The 17444-nt window shown below is 37.7% G+C and overlaps 1 protein-coding gene across 1 annotated transcript in view; it reads left to right on the top strand.

Moving 5' to 3' along the window:
- Positions 1-1130: 1130 nt before the first annotated feature.
- Positions 1131-17444, top strand: part of SDR16C5 (short chain dehydrogenase/reductase family 16C member 5) — a 37149-nt gene continuing 20835 nt past the window's right edge. The window contains exons 1-2 of the mRNA XM_074202870.1: positions 1131-1216; positions 12994-13340. Of these exons, the coding sequence (XP_074058971.1) occupies positions 13008-13340 (333 nt within the window). The 5' untranslated portion in view covers positions 1131-1216; positions 12994-13007. The remainder of the gene's footprint in view (positions 1217-12993; positions 13341-17444) is intronic.

Consider the following 17444-nt stretch of genomic DNA (forward strand, 5'->3'; position numbering starts at 1 on the left):
AGAGATGGATTTAGAGTCAAAAGATGTGAGATGAAATATTATTTTTTTTTAACTTACTGCCTGTGAGTCTCAATTTCCTCATCTGAAAACTGAGGGTGATGGGCAAGATCCTCCATTCCAAAGGTTCCCTCTATATTGACTCCTTCAAAGGTTTCAGAAGCTCTTAGACTGTCAGTGATGTTCGTAGTAGCCCTGTTGTGACTACTGGGTAGTTAAGGAAACACTCTGTATTACAGTTTTATGTAATATGCATATTTTATACCCGACAATGGCTAAATGTGCCTTAAGAGTGATAGACATCCCATAAAGATTTGTTGAATGAACTGTAGAATTCACTATTAAATAGGAATCCCACATGAACAACCTCCATCCCACTTAGACCCAGCACCACACATTCACGTAAAATGGTTTTATGTGAAAAAGGGAAGGGAAATATGTTAAGAAATAACAACAAAGAACAAACAATTCCTGGGTTAATTTTTCGGGATAATGACAGAGAATATAGTATATAGTAACTCCTTTTTCCTTTGCTAAGGACCCTTCTAAGTGTCCTCCATCACTCCTCCCCGCGCGAACCACTTTGTTTTCTCTCTTCCCTTCCGACCCCCTTTCTTCCTCTGGGCCTGGCCCCCTTTTCTCTTCTTGCACTTAAGCCTTAGGCCTGCCAGTGCCACCCAGTGGCTCTCAGGTGCACTGCGGGGCCCCACAGGTGAGAACGCATTGCTGAGGAATTCCTCCGTCCACGTCTAGGATGGAGAAATTCGATAATGCTTTGCCCCTTTTGATTCGCCTCTATCGGGGGCCGAGAAGACTTGTCTCCCGGTGCAGACTGGATGTCACAGAAGCCTTTCCTTACCTATGAAGGGTTCTTGTCGATCCCATCCAAAGGATAAAAATGCTTGTTTTTAAAGTGTGTAGGGTTTGGGGCGGGGGGGTGGGGGGAGAGAGAAGGGGACAAGGAGGATGCTGCAAGAGGTTCTGGACAGTTCAGACAGTGCGCGCCCTCTGCTGCTAGCCTGGCCTGGGGAACTCACATGACCTATAGCTCCCAAGTCCAAAAGCAACAACTTGAGGGCGCTTTTCCAGGGCAACTGTCCAAGGCTACGGCGCAGGCGCAGGGTGTAACAGCCCGTGCTGTGAGTAGACAGTGTGAGCGCCGGCTTCCACTCGGGAGAGCTTCGGGAGCGGTCTGCGCCCAGAACTTCGAGAGCTGCAAGTAAGTGGCGCGGTGGTGGAGAAGGTGATGGATGAGCAGCCGGAGCTCCGGCGTCTCTGACACCGTGTGTGCTCGTGCTTGTACATGAGTGAGAGCCTCTCTCCGGCTAAAAGGAGGGTGCCCGGGCTGGGGGAACAGATGTTTGACTAAATGCCAGGGCAGGGGAGAGGGGAGAACGGGAAGGGGGACAAGAGTGAGACATTCTTCTCCTGCTTTTGCCTCCACAATTCTTAAGCTCCTCTTCGCTTCAGGGGTTGGTTTCTCGGTCAAGAATCTCAAAGCTAGTTGGATTAAAAGGCAGCAAGGGAGTTCCCCCAGTGCTCGAAACTTTTCGCTTTTCTCGTTATGCCAGTTTCAGATTTGTTCTTTGCTGAAGATATCACCCATTCAAACCTGAGAGGAAAAAACAGAATGTGATTTAGTGGGTGTCTCAGGGAGATGTAGGTAACTAGATGACCAGAAGAAAACTTTATCCTTTATTCCTTCGGACGTTTTACACACACACACACACACACACACACACACACAAACACAAACACTGCACATCTTGCTTAATTTTGAGGACTTAGAGTGCTTTTGCAACACTTAGGTGGTGGGAACAAAAAAGGGGAGGATTTCCCAACTAAGATGACCTAAATTCCACGTACTGAAGATGGGCAGATTGAGTAAAATGGGCTTTGGAGTAAGTACTCTGCTTCCCCAAATCTCCTCCACCACCATGACGATTACCAGCACCACCACCCCCTCTCTCTGTCTCCCTCCTCCACCAACCAAATGGGTGGTTTGGGATCTGATTTTTTTTCCAATTTTATTTTTTTCAGTTAACAAGCAATTATTTTCTGTCTCCTTAGTTCTCCCTTCCACAGGTCTTCCCCCTTTTTCTTCCTTTCTTTGTGCCTCCACCTACTACCACCATCCTTTTGCTGATTTCTATAAAGGTACCTAGAGGAGCTGTAAATAAATCATCCTTTAATTCTGATAACAGAGTAGTTGGAAATTGGGCAGAGAACCACCAATCTGTCCTTTACTAGAGTATGTAGAATAACTATTGAGGGTACAGAGTAACTTGCAGGTGAAATTTCACTGGATAAATAGCTGAGATATAGATTCTATCTTTGTAGTCTTGGGCAAGTCAACTGCTGGGTCTCTGTCCTTCTGTAAAAATAAGAAGTTTAATTCAAAAAGCACTAAGCCTCAAATTGCATTCAGACTCCATCTGTTCTTATATGTAATTGGGGAAAACATTAAATATAAAAATATTTTAAAAGAAAATGTGGAAAAAAGAAAAGAAAAAAATTAAGTATTTAGCCCCTGTTTTGTGTCATACCTCCACTAGGTTCTGAGGATACAAAGAACAAACCAGGACAGTCCCCCAATCATAAGTAGTTGGTGCATCATTTTATTTGGGCAGTACAGAATGTATTAGTAAGGGAAGAGGGGTACATTGGGCATTTGCACTGTATTAAAGGGTGCTATGACTTCTAAGAGGGAGAGTATTGCAAGAGCACAGAATAGTTGGTGAAAGGCTCAGAATTAAGATATGGAAGGTCAAATTTAGAGACTCAATCCAGTAGCATTTGTTGAAAACTGACTAGGCACTAGTCTCTGTGGATTCAGAATCAGTCCATGCCCTTGAGGGTTGCCAGTTCAGGAGAGATTACATATGTACATGTAATAGATACAAAGTAGAATCAAAGATAAGGCTTCATAGAGAATGTACCCTTTAAGTTGTGCCTTGAAGAAAGCTAGGGATTCTAAGAAGCAAAGTTACAGGGGCAGCAGCAGCTAGGTGCTGCAGTGGATAGTCCACCAGCCCTGGAGTCAGGAGGACCTGAGTTCGAGTCCTGCCTCAGACACTTAATAATTTCCTAGCTGTGTGACCTTGGTAAAGTCATTTAATCCCATTTCCTTAAATAAATTTTAAGAAAAATAAAAGAAGCAAAGGGGCAGGAGTGCATCCTAAGCATTGGGAGACTGGCAGGGAAAAAGACCAGAGTTAAGAGACTGAGGATGAAGAATAGAAAGGTCAATTTCCCGTGTGCCTGAATGGGAGTATTATGTGCTACAAAGAAAAGTCCAGGGCAGGTTGTGAAAGACTATAGATTCCTAACAGAGGAGTTGAAACAAAAAGTAGGTTAAAATGACTAGAGAGTGGGAGAGGAAGTAATTTGAAGTTGGCCTGTAAAGACATGTTAAAGCCAAAATATGAAGTACTTTGAATACCAAACAAAAGAGTTTTTTTATCCTATAAATCAGGGGCAGGAAATGTTCTTTGGGCATATAATCCACATGACATTATTTGGCACTGCCAAGACAACCACAGGTGGAATTTGAAATTCAATAAATCTAGGAGCTTTTAGGGGTGAATCAATTAAATGTTTGACCAAATATAGCAGGCCAATTTTTAAATTGATAATTTTAAATGGCCCAAGAAGGATGCTATAAATATCTAAATGACCTTTGACTGAAAAAAAAGGTTCCCCACTCCCACCTAAAGGAGAGTCAGCAGAGTTTCTTGAGCAGAGGCTGGGAGGGGCAGGATTGCAGTTTTAAGTTTCTATTTGCCTACACCCAATTGCACCATTCTGGAAGATACTGATGATAGCAATAAGCTTTTTTATCCTTTCTTTCAGAGCTCCCCAATATATTGTCATACCTTCTCAGGTATACAGTATATTTGGGTACACAAGGTGGCGAAATAAAGTCCTGTGTTTTTCTCTTATATTAGAAGCTACTTCTACCTAAGTCCCAGATGACTAGGGTCTTTGAAGTGCCCAAAACTCACCCTTTGGACATCCCCCAGGACACCTCATCTAGACCCCCTGGGAGTAGCATTTGAAGGTTACTGTATTAGTAATTCCTACTTCAGGGGCAGTTAGGTGGTACAGTGAATAGTGCCAGACCTAGAGATAGGAAGATTCATCTTCCCAAGTTCAATTCTGACCTTAGATTTCTAATAGCTGTGTGCCCCTGAGCAACTCACCTATTCCTGTTTGCCTCAGTTTTTTCATCTATAAAATGAGTTGGAGAAAGAAATGGCAAACCACTTCAATATCTTTGCAAAGAAAATCCCAAATGGGCTCATGAAGTGTTGGACATGATTGAAATGACAACAATTCATTGTTCATCTCAACCAGTGATTAGGAAAGCATCTGAAACATGTGAAAATGTGTAAAGTTTATAACAATTGACCAACAAACATTTATTAAGTTCCTGCTATGTGCAATTCTCCTAATCAAATGTAACTTGAACCTCTCACTTTTTGTTTTCTAATTCACCACTCTAACTTCTACAGTACTTGTTTGTTTTTCTTGAGACATGACAGCAAATAGGCATCCCCTCAATTTTCAATTCTTTGCCACTACAAAAAGAGCTGCTATAAATATTTTTTAAACACATAAGTCTTTTTTCCCCTTTTTTGTGATCTCTTTGGGATACAGACCTAGTGGTGGTATTGCTGGATCAAAGGATATGCATAATTTTATTGCCCTTTGGACTTAGTTTCAAATTGTTCTCCAGAATAGTTTAATTGGTAGTGCATTAGTGTCTCAATTTTCCCACATCCTCTCCAATATTTGTCCTTTTTTTGTCTCTTTAGCCACTCTAAGTGTGCTGAGGTTCCTCATAGTTATTTAAATTTGCATTTCTCTAATCAGCAATAATTTAGAGCACCCTTTTTTTTCATTATAGTTGGTTCTCAAAGCCTACCATGTTATTTGCAAATTCAATGTTAGATAATCTCATTCTAAATTCATTGTACTAACTTTCACAGACAGTGCTTTGCCTGGTTTGTTTCACATGATCTTGTGAAATCTTCTTGAATTTAATCCTCAAAGGTTATAATATTCAATTTCTCCTCCTTCTAGATGGTTTATAAAGTGATGGATTTTACCAATACCAAAAGATTTATGAAGAACCTCAATTATTTTACATTTACTCATTCTTAGAACTTGGGTTTTCTACTTTTGAGCCATTTTCCTGTCCAAATTATCCCCCATAATTTCAAAGAAATTAGACTTGCATTAATAATAGGTGTACATCTTTGCCAAAATTTTTTTTGAAAATTAAAGTTACTGATCAAGCCAATTCCAAAGGAAAGTTGACCCCCTTTAGAAAAAATGTGACTTGATAATATGCTTGCTTTAAGTCTAGGCTATTATTGATCCTTTCTTTTTTTCCTCATCTTAAAATACATTTTGAGTATCTCTTACTCTAGGTACCTTTCTTTGCTGAATTGTTACATTTACAAATTTTATTTTAATTTAAAAAGTGAATATATTCCATATACTGTAAAAATCACTTTTAATTCCATGTTTTGTTTTGTTTTTAATTTTAAGATATGCAATTACATTATTTTCAGGCACATACAAATCAATGAAATTCTAAAAAAATTAGCTGAACCTGTTTTAATGGATGGTAAGGAGGGAGGGGAAAGTATTTAATGTGATTAGCAGCAGCATTCTTATAGGTTTTTAAGATCAAAGTCCTTAGAATAAGTTGTTTTCCTCCTTCCCACCTCAATTAGATGAAGTATGTTCTTTCAAATTTTGTTTGTGCTATCATAGAATCTTAGAGTTGTATGAAACTTCAGAGGCCTACTACAAGAGTCCTTTTTTTAATCACTTCCACAGCTTAAAGATTTCTAGGGGGAGCCCATTCTACTTTGACATAGTCTCAATTACTAGGAATTTTTATCATTCTGGAAGCCTCAATTTGCCTCTTTACAACATACACCCATTTGTACAACCACATCATTCATTCTATGATTCAGAATTCTGGGGCAATGGAAAGTTCCAATTAATCTAATTTTTTTCCTCATTGAAGTTTATTCCTTTATTGAAATTATTTCACAATAATTCATATATTGCCCAACTAGTAATAGCACACATTCTTATTTTAGTGGAAAAGTATTTAGTAGGGAGTCAAGATTTTACTTAAACCTCAGAAAGGTCTGACTTTATGACTGTAAGTCATTTATTTTTTCTGCCTGAGTTTTCTCATCTGTAAATTAAGGGAGTTGAACTAGGTGAACTCTAAGTGAGGCCTTTATTGAACTTAATGTAACCTTTATTTGATACCGAATTGGTTCCTTGAGATCATCAATATTCTATTATGAATAAGTATATTGTTCAGATGAGTTCTATTCCCTTTTTTCTTTAATCTCCTTTTATCTATCCTGTCTTGATTCTTCTGCACTATCCTATCACTGTTTCCATCTTCTCCCCTCACCTTCCTCTTATATAACCCCCTCCCCCCACCTACTGTATTGCTCCTTTTTCTCCTCTCCTTTCCTAAAACCATTCAATCAGGAAACAAACATTCAAAGATAGAAAGTCCCTACCATCAAAAATCTTACATTCTAATGGGTGAGACAACTTGTAAATAAAATAACTAGTCTTATAGAGGCTTCCCTTTAGACAAGTATTAGGTGCAAAATACTTCATTAAATATTGGGAGATAAAAAGATGTTTCAAAGTCTAATAAAAATGATGTGGATGTGGATGAAAATAGCCAATACAATCAGAATTTGGGTAAAGCAAATGATCTTGTACTAGATGAAGGTTAGACTTAAATGGGCAGTGACCGGAGTCAGGACTAGAGAAAGGATGTTATGTGGGTGAGCTGGGAGAATCCAATGAGTAATTTTTGAATATTTTATGAAAATAATTTTACATATTTCAATATCAAAATAATTTTATACCAGGGCACATAGGTCTTCGTTTTGTGCTAAATTACTGAGAGTATAGTGACGTTTTAGTGTCCTATAATTAAAATGAAGACCCAGGGTGTGCAATTTCTTGCCTAGAACCTATGGATGTGTGCAGGGAATTTAAACCCCAATTCAGAATGACTACTCAGAGTCCTCTCAAAGTGGCAGCAAAGAGTTAAAATGTAATTCAGTTCTTGCAAGAAGCGGGGCAGTTCCTAACTCTCTATGAGAGAGAGAGCAGGAAAAGCCAAATTACAGAAGCTTCAGCAGGGATAAAAAAAAAAAAAGCACACAAAAACCACAACCCATTCCCCCTCCTCTTTTCTGCTAACCCTTACAACAATTGGTCAAACTTGATGGTCCAAAGAGAAGGGGAGTATACCTGAGCGTCCCCAGGAAAGTTAGTCTTTGATTACATCTTATAAGGTTAGGGTGACATGATTTTTCTAGCTGGAGATCCAGGTTTCCATGTTCACCTGATTCTTGAGAAATAGAAACTGAGGCCTATGGCTTAGACTAATTTAGCACCATGTTTCTGAAAAGTCAGCACTTTGCCCCTCACAATCCCTCCTCTTATTTATTATATTCTCTGCTGACTTTTCACCCATTCTATCCCCTGTTCTGCTTGGATTTTTGTAATAACTCCTCACAATGCTGTTCAATTTCTACATCTCCACCATCTCGGCTCATAGGAGTCCAACCTTCTCTCCTTAACATCAGCATTTGGGCTTGTTCTTCAGCCAAAAGTACTTGAGGGAGGATTTTATGAACTGTACTAGTAACCAACCGTATCATACATGGTATACAGGCAGGGAGGGTTATCAAGACTTCTAATACTAGAAGTCAGTACTATACTAATTGATGCCACCAGCTCCCTCTGAACCAGGCCCACCATGAAGTATTAAAGGGAAAGTTCCAAGTCTGGACAGGGACATGAGTTATTTTTCCTAATTTCTGTGGTGATCTCCTTCACCAATTTTCCATTGTCATCAATTTTCATACAGCAAGTGGACAAATTCAATTTTCCACAAACATCCCCTTCCTCGGACAACAGATAATCTAACACTAATCTGTGTTGTAGTACAGCTTCCCTAGTTTGGGTGATCTCCTCTGCCAGTAAGTCCAGTGCCTTTGCTGTTTGATTAGTTATAATTTCCACTGCAGCCTGAAGTCTAGTGGTTCTATTTAACATATAGATTGATTTCCTGTAACCCCAACTTCCATCTTGTGCCCACATAGCAGGGCCATACTCCTTAACTATCCTTTGTAGGGGCCAGGCATTCCCCCAACCATTAGCATCTCCAGTTATCAATAGAGAAGTATCTATACTCCGTTTCTGGTTTCCTATGTCATCATATAATTGAATACCTAAAGAACTTCCTATTTGATCTGGGAGGAAAAAGAACTTAGGTCTAATTAATCCTATATAGCAGATCCCTGTCCAATTTAATGGGAGGTGTGTATAGGCTGTTTGCCTACATACCCAATAATGCCCTTTTAGGAGGGCCGGATTCTTTTTCTGGAAAATCCTGATCTGATTATACTCTGTTACAGGGTAATACTGCATATCCTGATCCCCTAGAGGGGCCTCCATCACACCTCATCTGCTCATCATCTTTGTACTGACATTTTCACAATTGTGGCCCTACCTCCCAGCTACATCTCTCAATGCAAGGTTCTCCACCTCTATTTCAGGCACTCCAAAAAGTAATAAAGAACCCTTTCCATCCAAAGTTGTTTACACATCTCCAACTTTGGATCATTGTTCTGATTATATTTTTTACATTCTGCTATGGATAGGTCACCTTTGCATCTTCCCACTCCAGTGAGTATATATTGACAATGATTCTCATCCATTTTTCCAGTATGATATCTAACCCAGGGGCCATCATTACACTGTACACAGGTCCTATCCCAAGGGCCTGGTACCTACTGAAATCTGGCACTAATTGTATATTGTCAACCTTAGCAGAGAAAGTCCACCTGCAACTATTTTGTCCTAAGTCAAGTCCCTTCCCAATTTGCTTAAGGCAATATCTCCCTGTCACGGATTCTGCCAGTGGTCATTGGTGTTCTTTCTCATTCCAAAATCCAGTTCCACTATGTACTAAGGACTTTTTACTCAATAACCAAACAGGTTCAACTGGAACCGGCACCCATGGCCACGTGCTCAATCCTTGAGCCCCCCACACACACACAAATCCAACAGTTAATTACATTGCAAATAGTAGCATTGGTTTGAATTAAGTTCTGAAAAGTGTTTTCCTCTTCAAAGAAGGTGCCTAAAACTGAGGCCTGATATAACAATAGGCTCAAATTTAAGAGGGACACTCCCAGAACATGATATCTAAGGCACATTTCTGTAGGATTGTAGTCTTGACCAGATTCTAGAAAGCAAAGAAGGCCAACCTCAGGGAGTGACAAAGCAATTACATCCAAGAATGGGTCCCACATGGAAATCCTTTATATTATATACAATTATACCAGCTAGTAAGCAAAGGAATGATAACAAAATTATAACAAAGGGGAGAATGCCAAGAATCTTCCACCTCCTGGGAGAGGTGTTAGAGAGGCCATTAGTCCTCTACTCACTTAAAATGCAGTTTCAATCATTTGTGGGTTCAGAGTCCACAGTCCATTCTTTTGGTGGATTCACAAATCTTTTTACTCCAGTATGGTGGGTCCAACCTTGCTCCTGGGTCCACACAGCAGTGTCTGAGGTCAGGAGAACCTGAAACAATCCTTCCCAATTCGGAGTCAACTTTTCCTCCTTCCATGTCCAGATCAACACCCAATCTCCTGGGTCAAATTTGTGGACTGCAAACCCTAAAGGAGGAATCTGTGCAATAAGTCCTTTTAGTTGAATGTCTTTCAAATGTTGGGCCAGTACCTTTATATATATATTCCCTGACAAACTTATCCTTATTATCTAAACTAGGATCCCATTGTTCAATGGGGCCAAGAAATGGATGGCCATACAACATCTCATAAGGAGATAACCTGATGTCTTGTCTAGGCTTAACAATGCAAGGGGCAGGCATTTTGTCCAAGGTAATCGTGTCTCAAGAGACAACTTTGTTAACTGTCTCTTAATTTCCTGATTCATTCTTTCCACCTTGCCAGAGGAGGGTGGATGTCAGGGAGTATATAGTTCCCAGGAAATTTCCAAGGCTTGATCCAAGGACTAGAGAGGCTTGGAGGTAAAGTGTTTCCCTTGATCTGAATCAATCCAGTCCACCATACCATACCATACCATACTGGGGAATTACTTGTTCTAGCAGAATTTTGCTGCCCATGGGGGCAGTTGCCCTTGAAAGAGGGAAGGCCTCTACCCAGGAGGTCAAATGGTCTACTATGACCAACAAGTATTTGAGGTGGCCAACAGGAGGCAGCTCAGTAAAGTCCATCTGTCTGCTCTGAAAGGGTTGAATTCCCAGAGGCTGTTCCCCCTGCCAGCATTTGGTGCTAGAAAGCCCTGTTTGTCCTTGTCAAATGAGACACCCATCTACCAATTGCCTAGCTATTGTATGGAGGCCAGGTGATACATACTTGGATAAGACTGCGTCACACAGATTCTGGACTCTCCAATGACTGCCTTGATGTAAAGTCTGCAAGACTTGTCTCATACTTGCTTTGTTCAGCACTTCCCATCTATCAGGCAAATGCCAATGCCCCTTATCGGACTCCTTAGCCCCCAGGTCCAACATTTTCTGCTTTTCTTTATTGGTAAAAGATGGTGGAGAGATGTATGAAGGGATCTTTAATATTATTAATAACATACCTTTCGGACCTCCAAGATTTCCTTCCCCAGCTCTCTGAACTGTCTCGTCAGCAACATCTCTCCCTAAGACCACTATCCCAAGATGAGCACCCCAAAACTGTGCAGGGAATTTAAACCCTAACCCAAAATGACTACTCAGAGTCCTCTCAAAGTGGCAGCAAAGAGTTAAAATGTAATTCGGTTCTTGCAAGAAGTGGGGGCAGTTCCTATCTCTCTATGAGAGAGAGAGAGAGGGCAGGAAAAGCCAAATTAGGGAAGCTGAAGCAGGGTTAAAAAAACCCCACAAAATCCAACCCATTTCCCCCCACCTTTTCTGCCGACCCTTACGACAATTGGTCAAACTTGATGGTCCGAAGAGAAGGGGAGTATATCTGAGCATTCCCAGGAAAGTTAGTTTTTGTTTACATCTTAAAAGTTTAGGGTGACATGATTTTTCTAGCTGGAGATCCGGGTTCCCACATTCACCTGATTCTTGAGAAATAGAAACTGAGGCCTATGGCTTAGACTAATTTAGCACTATGTTTCTGAAAAGTCAGCACTTTGCCCCTCACAGATGCCTTACACAAATCTGACTGATCCAACTCAGACCCAAAGAGAAATATTTTTTTTCTCAAGCTTGGGAATTTTCTTATAACCTTTGGCAATGTAAAGAGGTTGTGGATAGAGTGGATTGTGTATCATTGCAGAAGTTAATAAAGTTCTCTATAGCATGAATTAGTAGCCTCATTCTACATGTAAAATCAATGCAAAAAAAGCTTTAGAAATCTTGCTGTTTCATCACTATGATTTTATAAGAGAACAATGAAAAGGAGAAGCAATGGGGGGGTGGATATACCATTTAGTGAAGCAGACCACTTAAGTCATTTTTACTTTAACAAAAAGTACTATCAATTTAAAAAACTCCATTCTGAAACAAATTTACTAAGTTCATTTATAGATATTAAATAATAAAGTTTTCAATTTTGTATAAAAATTTATTATGCAACATTGTCTTTGAGCTATTTTTCTTACTTCTCAAATTTACAATCTTATAATAATTTACCCAAATCCAGAAAAAGTTGGGGCAATACTGAAGCGCTGTCATCTGTTTTTAAAAATACATAATGGAGCGGCTAGGTGGCATAGTGGATAAAAGCACCGGCCTTGGAGTCAGGAGTACCTGGGTTCAAATCCAGTCTCAGACACTTAATAATTACCTAGCTGTGTGGCCTTGGGCAAGCCACTTAACCCCATTTGCCTTGCAAAAACCTAAAACAAAATAAAATAAAATACATAATGACTATTTTCCCCCTTAGCCTAAGCATGGCACCAGCCTTACAATACCCCTAAGCCTCAGAAGGTCCTACTCTATCTCCTATAGTATTCTTTCAACATCTTTCTACTTTTGGTTCTCCAAGAAAGACTGAAATTACCTAATTACTGTCATCAATTACAAAGAAGATAGAGGCCAGACTTAATTTGGTTCAAACACAATGATTGACCAACTAAATTTAAGTTAATAAATTTCTCAGTGATCTATGGAATTCTGCTCTTCCTCTCCATCTAAGCTAGAAAAGACCCCATTTGGAATTTTCTTAGCAAAAATATTGCTATTTTCTTCTCCAGATCATTTTACAGACAAGGAAACTGAGACAAGCAGGGTTAAGTGAGTTGTCCATAATCACACATTTAGAAAATGTCTGAGACTATCCTTGAACTCAGGATGATGAGTCTTCCTGACTCCGAGTCCAGTATTATATCCTCTGCATTGCCTACCTGTCCAGAATCTCTTCTACAACAAATCTGACAAGTTGTTATTCAGCCTTCCTTTAAAGATCTCTATCAAAACCCAGATTATTAAGCAAATGAGATTGTGCTGGGGTTTAGTCTCTGAGAGGAAATTTGCTGTCTCCTTTGTCAACACTTTCCACTTTGGTAAAGCTCTAATTATTATGAAATTTTTCCCTTACATTTTGAGCCAAAATCTATCTCTTTTCAATTCTACTTGTTGCCCTTACCTCTGCTTTCAATATGACAAATTTTAATCTTTCTTCTATGTGTCTATGAAGACAGCATTCAAGTTGCCCCCAGAGTCTTCTCCTAGCTAAATATCCTTAGTTGCTTCAATCAATATTTAAGAAAACATGATCTCCCATCCTTTTATCATTAGGTTCACTCTCCTTTGGAAACTTTATCATTTTTCCAGTATATCAATGGGCTTCCAAAAATGTCACATTCAATTCCATTTTGTCAATTCATGTCTTTCCTAAAATATGGTACCCAGTAAATTCATCTCTCTTTTTATAGGCATTTGCTGAAATATGCATTCCAACATGAAAGCCTTGAAGGAAATTTTAATTTTTGGAGGCAAATTTATATTCAGCCTTTTGGAAGCTTTGGTTTACCTTGTGATTCCAAAGCCAAAGAAAAATGTTGCTGGTGAAATAGTCCTTATAACAGGAGCTGGAAGTGGACTTGGACGATTATTAGCCTTAAGATTTGCCCATCTGGGAGCTATCATCATTCTCTGGGATATCAATACAGAGGCTAACCAGGAAACTTGTGAATTGGCCAAGAAAGCTGGTGCATCAAGAGTATATAGCTATACCTGTAATTGCAGTGAAAAGCAAGATATCTACAGAGTAGCAGATCAGGTAAGTCTTGTATATTGTTCAATTTCTTTACATAATAATATTGTACCCACTACCCAACTTTTGAGTTAGTGATTTAACCAAAATTTGCATTGATAGTGATTTAACCAAAATTTGCATTGAGATAGTTCTCTATAATATAGTAATTATTTTGGCAAACATTTACTTAATGTAAGGCACTATTCAGTTATCCTTTCCACATCATGGTTTTAATATATCACAGGTAATCCTAAGAAATTAAATGGGAAGATTTGGGGAATTTTGCAGAAGTCACAGACACTATACTAAGGCCAGTAGACAGCAGAGAAAAAGTATAGAAACTCAGAAATGCATCAAATATTTGTATAGTATTGTATAATATCAACATGTTTTTACTTTTTAATATCATAATAATTAATACTTCTTCTCTGGTATGAAAGGAGAACCAAAAATGTTTATGATGATTTTCTAGATCATTCCTTATTCCTGATATATATAAGAGATAACTGTATTATATGCTAGGAATACAAAATTGGATGATGATGATGATGATGATAATGATGATATTTGTCTGTTTTCAAAGAAATTCATGACATCAAGGAGGTGATACCATGACAAGTATGTGAATTTATTTGAGAGAAGTGTTTTTGTGCTAAGTCATCAGTCTCACTTTCTCCTTTGAAGTCAACTGGGACCAGTAGCCAAATATGAATCAGGATGACTAGACATAGTCCTGGATGTGAGGCACTCAACCTAAAGTGACTTTCCAAGGTCACATACTACTGAGGCAAGATTTAAACTCAGGTCCTCAAGACTTCAGGGCCAACACTTTAACCATTGTGCCATCTAACTGTCCTAACAAAGTGAAATAATGAATGATACAACCTATGCCCTCAGGAATCTAATTCATACTTATTGTCCTGCCTTTAGTTTCCAAAATGACTTTAATTATTTTGTCACCACTTTTTTGTGTTAATAATATCTCTAATTGCATTTGTATAATTTCTTTAGACAAAAATCTTTTAGCCCAATTTTATTTCTAGGTAGGTCATTTACAGGAAACAAGAGTAGCCCCATAAACCAGTGTCATAATTAGATGAGGCACTTTGCTCTCTCTCCTTTCTATAGTTCCACACAGCATTGTACTATACCTTTCTCCTGTGTACCAGTTTTAGTGAGAAAAAAGTGTAAAATTGTTTGAAATGGCTAATTTGCAACACTTTTATATAACATAACACCCAGATTTACTGAAATGAAAAGTACATAGTTCTAGCTGGGCAAGATCCCTTTTTTTACAGGCCTACCCTGGACACTCCTCTGCCACTTCTATTTCCAGTGGGAAGAAACCAGGATATACAAGTAGCTAGCTGGTTCCAATACTTTGTAAGTTTTGTCTTTATTTAAATGGCTAGCTTTATATTATACATTTCTTGCAGTCAAATTTAGCTATAGAGCTCAGTACAGTGTCTGACATGTAGTAGGTCTTAATAAATATTTCTTTTGACTAATTGACTAAAGATCAGAATTGAATATCTGAGGGGAATTTGAATTGCATTAGCTGCATTTTTTCAACTGTCCTTAAAATTTTAGCTATTTCTACTTTGTGAGTTTTCTAGTTTTTTTGTTTATTCCAGAGATTAGAAGTTAGAACAATGGATCTATAACACTATTGATAATAAGCTATATGTTCTTGATGTTTATATAAGCACTACCGATATTAAGTGTTTACAGAACTGGCATTGGGTAAAGTTTTGTTCCTTCTTATTTTACTTTATTTTTTTTAAAATTATATTGCTACTTAGCTTAGAAAACAATAAAATACAGCATAGTTATATTTATTATTTTAATAACAATTCTTTTTGTTCCTTTGGACCCTAGGAGGAAGTCAGCTATATTTTCTGAATGTAAGTCCCAGGTCATTTTCTCATCAATTGCCTATTAAGTTATGTCTTTCCCTCCCATCCTTATGCTTTTCCGGGGCAATTGACTAGCTTGACCTGCATACAGTTGAGAATTTTTTACATTCTAATGAGTTGTGTTTGCCATGTTTGTCGTCTGGAAATTTGATAAAGATGTCTTATTTGTCTTCATCCAAGTCATTCATAAAAAATGATGAACACAGGAGTCAGGAGTACCTGAGTTCAAATCCGGCCTCAAACACTTAATAATTACCTAGCTGTGTGGCCTTGGGCAAGCCACTGTAACCCCATTGCCTTGCAAAAAAAAAAAAAGAAAGAAAGAAACCTAAAAAAAAAAATGATGAACACAATAGAGTCAGGTGGTCACTAGAGATTTAGCTCCAGGCTAGCATCAGTCCATTACTCAGAAGTCATTTAAAATGATCACTTGTGACTAGTGACAAATTTACCTAAACTATTATCTAAAAGGATATTATAATTATGTACCTTATTAACATTCAATTATTTTTTATCCATAGCATTTCCCTATTCCATCTATCTAGTAAATATTCCAAAACTGAATTTAGGCTAGTTTGAAATGATTTGTTCTTAGAAAAACCAGTATGATTAGTGATGATTGTCTCCCATTCTAGTGCTTATAAGTCATACATCTGAATTTCAAGTCTAAAATTTTTCCTGGGATCAATGTGAAGGTTACTCATTGATCCAGTTTTCAGAATTTATCTTTTATTACTTTCTGGAAATTAAGACAATGTTTTCTTTTATTCCATTTTCTGAAACTTACATCACTCTCCAACAATTCCTCAAAGATAACTTAAAATATCTCTTCTATAGATTCCTTTTTTACACTGAGTTGTAATTTATCCTCCATGAAGATTTCCTCTTATGCTTCATTTGTTTTGTTGAGATGACCCTTGTTTTTTGAAGGTAAAAATTAAAAAAAAATTTGGCAGATTCTACAAAAAAGAAAAGTATTCAGATACTACCCCAGCAACATACTGAGTCTTCTGTCTAAAGACTGGTCTTGCTATGTATAGCAACTGATCTGTTAGTGATGAATTCTTTGTCCATGGCCATGACGATCAAACAATGAAAATGACAAAATTGCCACTATGTTGATAGTGGAGGTAAAGGAGAGAAAAACAGAATGAAAATACTAAGATGTACAGTTGTCCAATTATTTACACATAGGTGTTTAACTCTTGGCACTCTTAAGGTAAATTCTTTGACTACTGACCAGCAAAGAATATAATGTCAGTCCTGATAGTCTCACTAAAAATGGGAAAAGGAAGTCATGGCTAAATGGAAGGATGACTCTGGTTCTCTTAGAAAAGCAAATATAGGAGTTTAAAATTTTGAATTTGTTATACATGTGAAAGGAATGAGAAACACTTGTTGCATTGCTCATGCAATGAGGAAGGAAGGAAGGAAGGAAGGAAGGAAGGAAGGAAGGAAGGAAGGAAGGAAGGAAGGAAGGAAGAACCAAGAAGATATTTGTGGTTTATGCACCAGCATAAGAAATAAATTCTGAGGATGTAGAAAAGTTCTATTAAGAATTCAATAAGATCTTCCAAATTAAACCAAAATATACTTAATTGACAAATACAAATGTGGATATAGAGAAGAATGGCATATGTGAATACATATACAATTGATTCCAAAAAGATTCCCACATTGTTAAACTATTATCTTATACCTGTTGGAATATTATTAATTTTATATTTTTTGTATTTGCTTTTTCCATTGCCTACTGATTCAATTTTGGAAGAAAGTATTCATGATAAGACATGAAACTTCCATATGATATACAAACTTCTAATCTTTTTCCTTATTTCTTACTCTTGAGCTATGTTTTTTATTTTTATATGTATATATATATTTTAAATATAAATGTATATACACATACATATATCATTATTATTATTATCATTACTTATAGCAAGTATAACTTTTTATGCTAAGATTGAGAATTAAATAAAAGTTCAGACATCTACATAGATTATCATCATTTCCCAAGGATATGTAATTCAATTGCCAAAAAATGAAGAAGCTAAACTTAGAAACTGGTTCAACCAGCAAACAAATAGGATCATAGGGGATGTAAAATCTTAGAGTTCATTGTGTGAAGTCAAATGAACAAACATAGATTAAGTGCTTCTTATGTTCCAGATACAGTACTAAACACTCAGAATACAAATTCAAACAGAAA

Source organism: Macrotis lagotis, chromosome X, assembly GCF_037893015.1.
Source record: "Macrotis lagotis isolate mMagLag1 chromosome X, bilby.v1.9.chrom.fasta, whole genome shotgun sequence".
NCBI lineage: Eukaryota > Metazoa > Chordata > Mammalia > Peramelemorphia > Peramelidae > Macrotis > Macrotis lagotis.